Source organism: Oratosquilla oratoria, chromosome 3 (assembly GCF_046742065.1).
Source record: "Oratosquilla oratoria isolate Oo_2021 chromosome 3, ASM4674206v1, whole genome shotgun sequence".
Lineage (NCBI taxonomy): Eukaryota > Metazoa > Arthropoda > Malacostraca > Stomatopoda > Squillidae > Oratosquilla > Oratosquilla oratoria.
Window position 1 is genome coordinate 67,909,457 of NC_134779.1, and position 14,479 is coordinate 67,923,935.

The 14,479-nt window shown below is 34.9% G+C and overlaps 1 protein-coding gene and 1 non-coding gene across 3 annotated transcripts; both read left to right on the forward strand.

Moving 5' to 3' along the window:
• The first annotated feature begins 244 nt into the window (after positions 1-244).
• On the forward strand, positions 245-14,228 carry LOC143023810 (small ribosomal subunit protein uS7). 2 transcript variants are annotated; one of them, XM_076182434.1, is made up of 6 exons: positions 245-378; positions 10,841-10,973; positions 11,789-11,998; positions 12,265-12,393; positions 12,661-12,759; positions 14,135-14,228. In XM_076182434.1, the coding sequence occupies exons 2-6, from the start codon at positions 10,845-10,847 to the stop codon at positions 14,201-14,203; spliced, it is 636 nt and encodes a 211-aa protein (XP_076038549.1). In that variant the 5' UTR covers positions 245-378; positions 10,841-10,844; the 3' UTR covers positions 14,204-14,228. The 2 variants fall into 2 exon arrangements, with proteins under 2 accessions (XP_076038549.1, XP_076038553.1); XM_076182438.1 differs by having other exon boundaries at positions 378-493.
• Positions 12,469-12,534, forward strand: LOC143024185 (small nucleolar RNA snR61/Z1/Z11). Its single transcript, XR_012966273.1, has one exon. It is a non-coding gene; the product is annotated as a small nucleolar RNA snR61/Z1/Z11 (small nucleolar RNA).
• Positions 14,229-14,479: the final 251 nt, after the last annotated feature.

The window sequence follows — 14,479 nt, forward strand, 5'->3', positions numbered from 1 at the left end:
ATATCAACTTGTCACAATGTACCAACATATATATATATATATATATATATATATATTATATATGTATATATATATATATATATATATATATATATATATAATATATACAGTATATATATATATAAACTCTTGAGAACAAATTATGTAGCTGATGAAAATATGGTAATCGTACGTTTGAATTACCCGCTTGATTTTATTGCTGAATGTATTACTTTATTATTTTATTATATCTAAAAGTCAAAGAGCATTAGGAAAGTTTTATGCTAATTTTTTGTTATAGATATTTACTGAATTTTCTAATAATTGAAAGTGAGATAATTGTTGATATTTTCTGTTGTACTCCTTCACGTCCTTTCTCGTCTTGTGTCCACACACGAGGTGAGTTTCTGTTGATTCTTCAATAGGATTAGGTGTTATTTATGAATTGTATTTAATTGTAATATGAATATGATAAATTTGAAGAGTCAGTAAATTTACAGAGAAACCTATAAAGGTGAGTAGATCGTACTACTGGTTGAAATATATTGTGAATGCATTGTAAACAATATCTGGGATTGTATGTGATGGAGACCACGCGCGATGCATGTTAGTGTTGACGTTTAGTAAGATACTTTGCGACCCATATTTCCTTTCATCTGCTAAGTTAAAGGTGGGTGAAATAAATATTTATTAAGTACATTATCATAACTAGTGATTCGGGTGGAACTTGAAATAAGCGTACCTTCTGGAATGGTTACCGGTAATATCTGTTTATCCGAGTGTCTCGGGGTAATGCGGGGTTAGGGTAGTCTGGTTGTTATAATTAAGCATCCGCTTCCCACAATGACGTATTCGTGAACTTAAGGTGATTATTACAAGCACGCTAACATGTAATGTCTGCATGAAATTGACTGTGTGATTGTAAAGATGGTTATAGTTTATATTAGTTTCTACCACAAAGTTACAAACTAAAGATAATCTTCCATCCTGGGAACACGGCTAGGTTAGGTTAAATTATATTACATTAGGTTGAGGTTAGCTTTGGTTAATTTAGGTTAGCTTTGGTTAATTTAGGTTAGCTTAGGTTAATTTAGGTTAGCTTATGTTTGGTTAGGTTAGATTTGGTTAGATTATGTTAGGTTTGGTTATGTTATTGAGGTTAGGTTATGTTAGGTTAGTTGTACACAAAATTGCAACTCTTGGTCCTCTTGCAGCTTCATGAATTTTAGGGTTGGCAACTCTTCTGCGGCCGAAGTGTGCTTCGCTAAATGTAGCGGATACAGCAAAAAATATTGCGAATCGTTGTTAACGCTGCTCAACAACAACATGGCTATGATTGCGTGAGCCCCCACCACTGTCACCATCAAAGGTGTAATTTATGTATTTCATATATCATTTATGTGTTCTTGTTGAATTTACACCTGTTTTGCAATGCGCATTACTCTATTTCATGCTCCCCACCCAAAAATCCTGGTTTCCCACAGGCCCCCCCCAAGATCGTCGGGGTGGAATGGTAGGCATAACTTTATAAACTAATTTCTTGAAAACTACACATTTGTGACGGAAGTGATGTACACCATCAATCTATACACAACATATCTCACCAGAAACACACAAGCCACATACGAAAATCGGTGGGTGAAACAATTGACCAATTAAATATTAATTTTCAAAATAATAATACATGAATGTAATATCTGATTTGCTTGGCAGAAATAAAAAGAAAAAACTTGCTATGAGCAAATTTACTAATGAACGAAGCTGCTAGGATATGGTATTGATGCCAGTCCAGTCACCATTAAACGACAGCTTTCATGTTGTAGACTGGGTGTTCTCCATTTCCAGGTGACGTTAATAAGCACTGTTACAAAGACAGTAAGGCTTCCTTAGACTTTGAGAGAACACAGGGTTCTGCTGTTGTCTGTTAATTGCCTGAGGTACAATAATAATCAGGTCATCAGCATCTGTGATGACGACCCAGATGATCAGTAGAATTTGAGGTACCTAATTACTAAGCATTGATTAGGTTACATATGTTAGAATAGAGTAATTATCCTTTCATTTCTTTAACCTTGGTACCTATCAAACCAAACATGGCATATCATTTAACTGCCGCCACTTCGTTTGATAGAAAATAGGTTTTAGCAATTTTTTTATTGATTTATGCCAAGAAAAATCACATTACGTTGATCTTATAATTTACAAAATTTTCTCTTGCTATATTACAACTAAAATTCTAAGTTTGTAAAATATATTTGAGTGACCTTGTGAGACTGAAGAAAACCTTCTTGTACATCAACACTGAATTAGGTAAAAGCAACCAAGTGAGAAATTTTGCTATGTATGACTCATGAAAGTGAATTATACCTGTACCAATAGAGGTTATACACAGAACATTCAGAATAGATTATTTTGGTATAATTTTGAAATGCCTTTGTAAAGCCTATCTTTGTCGACATTATAGTGTATAAAATTTTTATTATTATAGTTGTGCACACCCATGGCTATTGCATGACTTGAAATGGTGTTAAATTATTTCCACTATAAGTGGAAAGCAGAAGTGGAGGGATTGAACTTTAAAGTAGTGGGAATGGAGGGATGCATGTGGCACCTGTTGATTAAAGAATAGTGCAAAAAATAGGAGGGCATGTATGAAAGAATGTTCTGGATTGTGTTGAAGTTGAATGGAATATGGTTGCTCCCCTTGACTGCTGCAATTCCATGACTAGCTAGGTCAACATGAAAATGGAATTCCTGATATTTGAGCTGATGTAGTTCTCATGGGATGCAAAAAGTTATTATGATTACAATGCAATTTGAATTATCCATCTAGCTGTCCTAGTTCTCGAGATATTGCATTTTGAATGGAATTAAATCGGGCCTATTTTGTCCCAGGAAATCGGGCCGAAACGTGCGATCTGACTAATTGCCGATCAAACATAAACAATGACAGTTTTTACTGACTGGCACAATTTTATATAAAAATTTAGCATATGGTTGCATTATTTGACCTATTTTCTTTAAGATGTGTGATTTCCATGTAATTTGATCAAAGAATTACATTTTTATCCTCTGCAAAGTTACCCACCACAGCTACGAATAACGTCAAATTACATGAAAATCACACATTTTAAAGGAAATAGTTTGAATAATTCAACTATATGCAATCTATTACACAATAGTAACAAAATAGTGTAGTTTGATACATACCACCAGTGATCATAGATAGCGGGCAGGGCGAATCGTAGCTGTGGTCCGTAATATTACGGAGGATAAAATTTTACTTTCGACCTTTGTTTGAATATAGCAATACAAAATTAAATAGTAATTTTGTAAATTAAAATGTATCAACGTAATATGCAATTTTGTGTGCGGAAATGAAAATAAAAATACGTTGCTACAACAGATTTCTTAAGTAACGAAGTCGTGTACGACGAATGGTACGCCATGTTTGTTGTGGTAGATGCCGACGTCGGAGAAATGAAAGGACGATAAATTTGTCTAAAACTAAACTAACCTAACCTAACCTGTGTTTAATAAATCATTACCTGCAAATTAGATATCATCCGGCTGGTCCTCGTCGTCGTGAGAGACGTTGGCGGGCTTTTCAACCACTCTCTCAGCTTTTGTATGGCTATATTCCTCCAATGGTCGAAAGTAAAATTTTACCGGTTAGGTTAGTTTACTTTACTTTAGTTTAGACAAATTTATCGTTCTTTCATTTCTCCGACGTCGGAATCTACCATAACAAACATGGCGTACCATTCGTAGTACACAACTTCGTTACTTAAGAAATCTGTTTTAGCAACTTTTTTTTATTTTCATTTCCGCACACAAAATTGCATATTACGTTCATACATTTTAATTTACAAAATTACTATTTAATTTTGTATTGCTATATTCCAACAAAGGTCGAAAGTAAAATTTTACCTTACGGAGGATAAAAACGTAACTTCTTTGATCAAATTACATGAAAATCACACATTTTAAAGAAAATAGTTCAAATAATTCAACTATTACACTAATAACATAATAGTAATAAACTTAATAGAGTGAAGTTTGATCCATACCACCAGTGATAGATAAGGTGGCGGGATGGATGTTGACGTTATTCAATAATCCGACCCAATAGAAAAAAACTATTAGTACCACCAATTTCTCAGCTCTTCCGTAACACGCTGCCTTTATTTTGGTATTAGAATAATCCGCGAGACTAGTAGTTTTCGTTCATTTTGGTCAGTTGCCAATACTGAATTTATTTAGCTCATTTTTTACGCTGAAACATAAACCAATTTTCGATTTACTGCTAAATGCAAGCTGCCATGTTTATCTTATGTTTTTATGTATCGACATGTAGCTGATGATGTAATTGTTTGAAATTTACTACGAACGTAGTAAATACACTCGCATAACATTTGTATGAATGAAATTTCCCGCGATATGTAAATTTGGCCGTTTGCATGGCTTGCGCATAAAATGACGCGCTATTGTGCTTGTCATCGACGGTGGCTCCTCTGGTGGTGTTTGACCTACCTACCATCACAATCCTAGAGAGGTAAAAGTGGATAAAACCCAGTCTTGTGTGTGTATATTTAATATATATATATAGATATACATATATAATTCAAGTCTCAGAAGTATAATAAGTTTAAGAAATATCAATAAGTCATATATTAAAAGAAACTATTAAGAGATTATGATTGAGATGATAAAATGTTATTCATTGTGTCCTTGTTTCATGCGTACAAAATTGTTCCATATATATATATAGTATATATAATATATATATATGCTATTAATAACACGGGTTGTGTTCACTTATGCAAAGTAGACCACTTCGAAAAAGAAACTAATGAAGCAGAGCGCTTTTGTATATTACATCTTCAGTGCACTTTTTGCACTGAAGATGTAATATAGGAAAGCACTCTTTGTTAGTTTCTTTTTCTAAGTGGCCTACTTTATATATATATATATATGTGTGTGTGTGTATGTATGTATGGTATGTAATGTATACACATAATTATGAATGATCACTTGAACTAACTGTAGTGAGTAGTAGGAACAACGATCATAGGCATTTTTATTTTGTCATGTAATTCTTAATTTCAAGTGACATTTAGATTTGGATTCATGTTTTGGATTGGTGTGGAATATATCACCAAAGCTATTTCAAGAGTTTATACATCTATATGGATTTCCTCATATCCTTTAAATATTTAGTCTTTTTTAAATTGTTTTCATGACCTCTTAAGCCTTCCCATCACTAATCTGTCACTGCAATCGATCCCCATTAGTGACCTGAATACTTTAATCTTATCATCTTTCTCTTCAATCTTTCAGAACTTTTAGTCTCACTTTTATGGTTTACCTGCTAGGCTGAGGACTACACTACTAATGCACTTTATAGTTTTGGATAGATTAATATTTCTGAGGGAGTTTGTCTTATCAACTCTCCCAAATCTTTCTCCTCTTTTGCATTTGTAATTGGTTAATTTTGGAAGGAATGTTTAGATACTGTCTTTTGTAGCAGTTATTTCTGGTACTTTGCCTTATTGAGAATTGAAATTTATTGTTATTCTTGGCTCCATGCAAAGATAGTATATAGATGTTTTTGTCATAGTCAATAGTCCTTGTTTTTCACTCCAGATTTTTTGCATCTCCTGCAAACATGTTGGCATAGTTTATTGTATTGAGGTGGCTTACATGCAGGGCAGGGTCTAAGGTCTGTTATTTTCTACTGTATTTTCTCTTATCTTTTCACATAAGGAGAGCATACAATAAGGCAACTAAAGCCATAACATGCAGCTGTGTGAATGAAATTGATGACCTTTGTAATTTCATATTCTAGAAAATAATCTAAAAGTGAATTGGTCTTCAGATTTGAGTGGAGTGTATTTGAATCGTGTTTTGATTTGGTGGCTTCAAGTATTGATGTCAACCTAGTGTACAGCACGAATATCAAAAGGAAGCATTAATTGTTTGGTAACTTTTAGTTACTGTGAATTAGTGTTTTCAACAGATGTATGCATCAGTTTAGTATTAATTTTGGTTGGGAACCTACCATTGCAATACCATTCATATTAGTCCTAACTTGACAAAATGTCAATATTATTATTAACCACTTAGGTACAATGATGCCTATGTAGGCATCATGAGGCATGAGTATATACCTAGTTGTATCTTATGGGAAGGGGAGCTATGCTCATGGTGTCTTGTCTCTATCTTGCAGTGTCTAGTTTGCTCTTAAATTCATGTATGGTTTTTGCACACACTTGTTTCAGTTTGTTCTATACATTCACCACTCTATGGAAAGCTGTTCTTTTTCAGGTCTTCTATAACTGTCCTTTTTGAGTTTCCTTTCATGACCCTGTGTATTTCTTATCCCAATTTAGTAAGTCTTCTCTCAAGGACTTCCATGCCTCTCAGGATTCAATAGATGGTCAACAAATCACCTTCTCATTGTTTCAGAATCGGTAATTCCAGTTTTGACAATCTCTTTTCATATGGCAGTTTTGAAAGTGCTGGGGCCATCTTTGTAGTTGCTCTTTAGAATCTTGATTTTCCTTGTATTCCTTTTAGTACTGGGTGACCATAGTGTTATTGTGTACTCCAGTCTTTGCCTTATTATTGTGACTAATATTTTCTTCACCAGTTCTTTGTCCAAGTAGGTAAAAGCCACCTCTATTGATCTTAGGAAGTTGTAGGTTTCTCAGGCAGTTTTGTTTATCCATTCATTAGGGATCATGTCCTTTGTGATAATTACTCCCAGGTCCTTTTTAGTATATTGTTCTCCAGGTGTTTTGTCCATCTATTTTTTATAACTTTTTCACAAATTTTGGCTAGAGTGCTTGTAATTTGTCTGTAATTTGTTGGGTCTTCCTAGTTTCCCCTTTTAAATATTGGTATATTGGCATTTTTCCAGTCTCCTGGTATTTTCCCTTTGAATGAGCAGTTTATTATAATGTATATTTTATCTATTAGTTCATCTTTACATTCTCAGGAGCTCTAATTGATATGTGTTAACAGTTCGGCAGTCTGAGTGTGGGTATGAGGATGCCAGGTTGCCATCTTACAAAGGCGGAGCATGCTGGCAGGGGACCTTTTGGTCCATAACTAGGTCGGATGCAAAAAAATGATAAATAACATGATGATTAATAATGAATAGGTATAGTTAATAAATGGATAAATAGTAAATAATAAATTAACAGGTAACTAATAAATGAAAATCAAGCAAATAATAAAGACTAATAATAGATAAACAGCAGTCACTACAGCATCTTGCTTAGGTGTTGATCTAAATGAATCTTAACTCCTTCCATACGGTGCCGCCTACGTAGGCGGCATGAGGAGCAAGTGGATACGCGAGGGTGCCATATCGACGTCTTGATTATATTTATTGTAGTTGTCCCTGCATAATGCCATACTCTCTAAACTGTCTTCATCACATTTTCTATGGTTATCAAAATTCATGGGTGAAAGAATGATCGATATAAGCGGTGACTATTTTTTAAGGTGCGAGTATTATGATGAGACATTGTACGTCTGGCAGCTAATGCTGCCCGCGAGATTTTGACCCGTACTGAAGTGGTTAAAGCTTCGAACTGAACTACATTGCACTGCCTCTGCAGGAAGTTTATTCCATTCATTAACTACATGGTTGGTGAAATTGTTCCTACCCACTTCCAAATTAAATGTATTTCCTGACAATTTAAGGCCATTAATTCTTGTTGGATTCTTGTGAAAATTTTTGTCACTTTTTATGTCAATTCCCTTTATAATCAAATGTGGATGAACTAATGATTTATATAGCTTATTAACTCCTACAATGTCAGTGGCATATGTCATATGCTGCAATTGTTTTATGGATTGAGCATCAATTTAAAAATGTCGCCAAAAATAGGCATTATGTCTGTTAAAATCTGTGGTAATGACCAAGTAGCCCTATCTATTGGCTATAAAAGGCACCTAATTTTTTTTTTTTTTTTTTTTGCCAAGACTGGCAACCCTGGCAGCAAATTTTCTTAGGTAACTTGAGGTATAAAATCGGCCATTAGGACGTAATTTAGGCGATTCTGATTTACGAAACGAAGTATGAGGAGGTGAAGTTGTACTTCGACAATTAATCTGGTGCTATTTAGTATGTACAGGTAAACGTCGACTTACGATGGCATTAGGTTTCGATAGAGCCATCGTAAGACGATCTCATCGTAAGTCGATCCCCACTCTGTTCCGTGGTCACTGTACCTAGCCTACCTGTATATTAACCACCAGAGATACTGAATATAGCATATTAAACATGTACAGTAGTTTATTTAATTATTTTTATCCTTTTTACCATATTCAAACACTATAATATGTATTTTCAGTACGGAACTTAAATCTTGCGGGCAGCAGCCAATGCCAGCCGTACGACGTGACGTAATAATACTCGCATCATAAAATATAGTCACCGCTTATATCGATCGTTCTCTCTTTCACCCGCGAATTTTGAAAACCACAGAGAATGAATCATTTGAGAGAATGTAAAAACACAGGGGCGACTACAATAAATATAATCAAGACGCCGATATGGCAGCGTCGCGAATCCACTTGCTCCTCATGACGCCTATGTGTGCGGCACCGTATGGAAGGGGTTAAATTATCATGTCGTCGTCATCGTAAAGTCGAACAATCGTAAGTCGCGGCCATCGTAAGTCGACGTTTACCTGTATTCAGACATATAGAACTGGCAATTTTGTAATAAATGTGTAATACAAAATGTGGCCGGGCAATAATGGTGTGATGGATGCTTCCTCAAACTTACCAAAGCAATAAGAAACCACAATCACCTATCCTCCATGAAATTATATATAAAGAAAAAGATACTGAGGAATCAATTTACCATAAAGTGATAAATATCTGCAAAAAAAATCCACAAATTATTTATAATCGAATTTTCCGTAAGTGTCAGACCATTATGGGCAATTGTACATTCACTTGAAACATCATAAATGTCAAATTCCTTCGCTCTGAAATTCTAATGAAGATTCCCTGAAAAAATACGACCTCGTTCAACCTGCGTGAGGAGCAAAAGAAAGTGTACGGATATTCTACCAAACTTTTACATGCATATCTCAACAAAATTGGCCCAATTTCACCACTTCTAGGCTAAGGTGAATCAAAATAAGCAAGATTTGTTGGTTTTACATCATTTTGAGTATTTAAGCAATAAAAAAAATTTTTAGGCACGGACACTGGAGGGGGGAGTATATACAACATTTGCCCGGTGACGTACAGGTTAATTAGAGATGGATTTTTGAAGTCCAAAGATAGTGCAATCTGTCCTAGAATCTTTTGCTTTTTCAGATGCTGAAATACACTGCTTAGATGATTTGAGATCATTACTGATAATTATGCCAAGAACTTTTTCACTGTCCACTTTTGTTAACGAATTTCCAAATAACTTGTAATCATATTTATTTTTACTTATAGCGGAACCTTGCATTTACTTGCTGTGCGCAAGAATTTGAGTAATACTGAAGTGTTTAATAGTTGGACTTCAGTCCAACTATTAATCACATTTTTCCATGGTACATATTACCTTGTTATTCTTGTGTAACAAGGAAAAGAAAAAGTATGTTTTCATGCTAGCTGCAATGTTTGAAAATTTATTTCATGCTAGCTGCAATTTTTGAAAATTGGTACAAGTGTAGGGGTGATGCTGAGAATGGGAGTGGAAAGGTCTTGAATAGAATTCAAAGAGCACTTATGGAATGAATTAGGAAAGTGAGTGTAATGAAATGAGGAAGCTCAATGGAAAGATGTTGAATAGGATTCAAGGATCACTTAGGTGGTTTGGCTTATGGAATGAATGAGGAAAAAATTAAAAAAAAGTATAACTGGAATGAAATTTAGAGGAAGATCAAGAATGAGGTGGGTGGAAGTTTAGGGGGCTTTGGATTTGGATGCATGTGGAATGTTTGTCAATCAGAGAAGAGTGCAAAGATGAGTGGAATTGAGGAGGGTTGTAATTGAATAAAGGGGTGACATGGCCCAAGGGGATGCTCTCTCACATTTGGTACATGATTTATTTTGAGTACATGTAGAATTGGGTTGCTGTATGACAAAACTATAGGGTTGTGGTACCAAATGATGAAGCTAAAAAAGGGTAATTATTTTTTATTTTATATATATATTACTTTCATTTATTTTATTGGTTTATTATAATTTTATTTTATTCATTTTGCCAATTGTGGAAATGCTTTTCCCTGTCTGGGATATTGAGTAAATGCAATAAATATTTTTGGGACTTTGGTGTCCCAACAGACCAAATTACTCTGCATTCATTTATGGTTAGAGATAGCTAATTCTGTTATCACAATTTTGCTATCTATAGATGAAGGGTCACCTTTTTATAAGGGAGGTAACTGGTGAATGCACAATCCCATTCCACTCCTATCCCTCACCCATTGTTTCCCATTCATCTTACCCTCTTTAGATATGTTACATATGACACCACATCTGGGGCAATATTTTCCCCAAAGTTAAAATCTGCACTTTTTCTGTTTTAAAATCCATAAAGATTATTTTGGGGTTGTTTTGGGGGCCTGGAATGTATTAATTATATTTCAATTAGTTTCAGTGGGAGAGTAATTCGTAAAACGAGCTCAGTCATGGAGCAAATTAAGCATGTAAAGTGAGATTCTACTGTATTTGGAGTAAAAGGGCCTTTAGTATATGTATAGATGCATTGTGGACAATTAAATGGCTTAGATTCATTACAAATGAATGCATATGATAAAGGTACTTGATAGTTACTAGAAAGGTGTTGATAGATTTGTCTTTGGTTCTATTGTCATATAATTTTTAACTTTATTTTCAGTACAATGGCAGATTACGAAGAGCCAGAAGAGGTGGTGAGCGCCACTGCTCCCATCACAGCAGAGCTGCCTGAGATTAAGCTGTTTGGAAAATGGTCCCTGGATGATGTTCAGCTTAGTGACATGTCCCTCCAGGTAATACAGTGATTAGATGAAGTAATTTTTTACTATGGTTTGAAGTCTTCCCATAATGTTCACTTAAACATAATTTGTTAATAGTGAGGTGGTTATACTAAGGAAATGAGGATAATTGAACATTGAATGGTTTGGATCATGTATTTGAATCTTTTCGTACTGATCTTGGTTAGTTTACATTCTTGGACTTCTTTCATAGCAGTCTATGCAGTGTATGGTTTCCATTATGTCTTGTGGAAAGAGTCATAGCAAGTATTTGAAAGGGCAGATGTTGAATGTACAGTACAGAATATATGGTTGGAATGAGACATGCAAATGGTGCTTTTAATTTTCCACATTTTTAAGCTTGTAGTTTGAATAGGAACATGTGCAATGAATGAAATACAGTATGTTGAAAGGGTGATTGGTTTTAGAAATTAAACATGCCTCTGATAATAAAAAAGTATTCTTTATATATTATAGTTGATTTGGTTTTGTTTGTGATAATCTTTGGATATTATGTCATAGGGTAATGAAGGAAGGAATTTTCGTACCAAAATTGTTTGCTTGCCCACTAACCCGTTTTAGTTATCTAATGGGAACATTGATCCACAGTTATTTGTTATTGTACATAAGACTTCTTTGCACAATGAACAGGTTTATCTACTCAAAGAATACTTAGCAGTAGATAAATTATAGGAATAGATTATGTGTATATATATATATATATGAATGTCGACTAAAAAAAATCTCGTATACTTTGTCTTGATTTACCATATAAGGTCAAAAAGGGGATTTTTGTTTCTTGTATCCATTGACTAATTTTACTCCTACAGGATTACATTGCAGTTAAGAAATACTATGCCAAGTACCTTCCCCACTCTGGTGGACGCTTTGCAGCCAAGCGTTTCCGCAAGGCTCAGTGCCCCATTGTGGAGAGACTAACCAACTCTCTTATGATGCACGGGCGTAACAATGGCAAGAAGCTGTTGGCGGTGCGCATTGTCAAGCATTCCTTTGAAATCATTCACCTTCTTACTGGTGAGGTAAGTTTTCTCCAAAATTCCATTCAGTTGATTATGTAATTTTTTTACCAGTAGTTTGCTGTCATGAAATTTTATTTCGCTGTAAAGTGAGGGAGATTAGAACTGCTTAACAGAGTTCAGACTTCATAATCATGTGGATCCATGATGTTCAGCAGGGATTTTGTGGCTTGTTTGTACCTCCATACCAGTATTTCATGTTTGCAACAAGATTTGCAAATTAACATTTTACAGCTATGGGTAGGTTCTGAACTGATTACTCTTTGCAGAACCCTGTCCAAGTCATTGTGAATGCCATCATCAACTCTGGTCCCAGGGAGGACTCCACACGTATTGGTCGTGCTGGTACTGTCAGACGTCAGGCCGTTGACGTGTCCCCTCTCCGACGTGTGAACCAGGTAAAACTACCTTGATTTTTGCGACTGCATTTATGCATGGAGTATTAAGGGAATCTTGTTCAACATTCATCTCTATTTTCATGATGAAATTTCATCCAGTTCTGCTACTGAAATTTAAGGAAGAAATTTACCACCTGATCTTTGCAAATATCATTTGATATTGACTGAATGTATTTGTTCATGATATTTATGCTATTTCTCCTCCCCACCAACCCTTCCCCACATTCAACACATCCTCCCAACTTCCTTCAACCACTACAACTGCAGGCTATTTGGTTGTTGACAACTGGAGCTCGTGAGGCTGCTTTCCGTAACATCAAGACCATTGCTGAATGTTTGGCGGATGAGCTCATCAATGCAGCAAAGGTAATTTGGAAGGATTATTATTAATTTATTGCTTTTTGTAGTGAGGCAGATATGTGAGAGCTTTAGGAAAAGGTAGGATCTTTTTTTGGGCCTTTATAGATTTGGAAAAGGCGATAGGGTAGACAGGAAGGCACTGTTGGGGGTATTGCAGATGGGTAGGAGGAAAGCTATTAAGAAAAGTAGAGAGTTTTTATGGGAGTTAGGAGAGCCTGTGTTAGAATCTGAAATGGAGAGAGTGAGTGGTTTGAGGTAAAGGTGGGACTTCACCAGGGATGTGTTCTGTTGCCTTAGCTGTTCAATTTGTACATGGATGTGGTGGTGAGGTAATTCCAAGGCGGCTGGGGAATGGAGATGGTTAAAGGATTACAAAGGAGCATCCTGACAAGGGACCTTTTGGTCTACAAGTTGGATGCAAAAAATTATAATGATGACAAATAGAAATAATTAAATAATAATGAATAGAAAATAAATGGTAAAGTTAGATAAACAAATGGGTAAATAGTAAATGGACAGGTAAGTAATGATAAGAAGATAAATTGTAAACAAACAAAAACAAATTAATAATATAAAATAAAAATGCAGGCATTACAGGATCTTGCTTAGGCATTTATGTAAACTAATCTTAAAGCTTCTAACTGAACTACATTACACTGCCTCTGCAGGATGTTTTCCAATAATTAACTACATGGTTGGCAAAGTTGTTTCTATCCATTTCCAAATTAATTCCATTTCCTGACAGTTTAAAACAATATTTCTTGTCTGATTCTCATTTAGTGTTTTTTTATTTTTATTTTTTTTATTTTTTTATATATATATTATTATTATTCCCTTTATAATTTTAAAGACCTCAATCAAGTTACCCCTAAGTCTACTCTTTTTTTTTTTACGAAAAATAGATTCACGTGTTTTACTTATTTTTCAATGATAGATGGACTTTTGGGTTGAAGTCAAAAGATCATACAATCAGTTCTAGAATATTGTTTGCTTTCTCAGAAGCTGAAGTACACTGCTTAGACGATTTGAGATCGTTACTGATAATGACGCTGAGATCCTTTTCACTATCCACTTCTGTTAACAAATTTCCAAATAACTTGTAATCGTACTTACTGTTATTTTTACCCATGTGCATAACCCTGTGATGGTTTGGGTGGATAATTAGTGTAGGTGCAAGGGTAGTACTAACATGTCTTGATTACAATTATGCACACAGTACTATTTCCTTCTCTCTCTCTCTCTCTCTCTTTATTTTTTGCCATGAAAATTGCTATCAAGACATTGGTGGAATAATGAGAATACATTGATTTGAGGTTATTTTGTACCATAAGGAAAGGAATTGAGTACTTTAAGAGTGAGTTTTCTTATCCATTTTTTGCAGGGATCCTCCAACAGCTATGCTATCAAGAAGAAGGATGAGTTGGAACGAGTTGCCAAGTCCAACCGTTAAGTTTGTAATAAACATAGGTACAATGTATTAGTCTATTCTTATCCTACATGGGGCTTTATTTTGTAGTTGATAACTGTATAGGAAGAATAATACCTAGAAAATTTTGATTAAAGTGAAATTTAGAATGGATGAAACATTGAAGGGATGGGAGTTATAATATAGGGAAGTGACGGAGATCAGCTCTGGTGATAGCTTTGTGAAAGGGTTGTGCTTTGCCGCATTGCTTCTTACCCAGGCAGTGTGGCAGGTGGATACAATCTTCCCTGAGGTGCTGAG

Bases quoted from the DNA above. Each gene is read 5' to 3' on its own strand.
- LOC143023810 (XM_076182434.1), top strand. From the start codon at position 10,845: ATGGCAGATTACGAAGAGCCAGAAGAGGTGGTGAGCGCCACTGCTCCC. The intron at 11,999-12,264 runs GTAAGTTTTCTC...TACTCTTTGCAG, and splicing joins TTCACCTTCTTACTGGTGAG to AACCCTGTCCAAGTCATTGT. The intron at 12,394-12,660 runs GTAAAACTACCT...CTACAACTGCAG, and splicing joins CTCTCCGACGTGTGAACCAG to GCTATTTGGTTGTTGACAAC.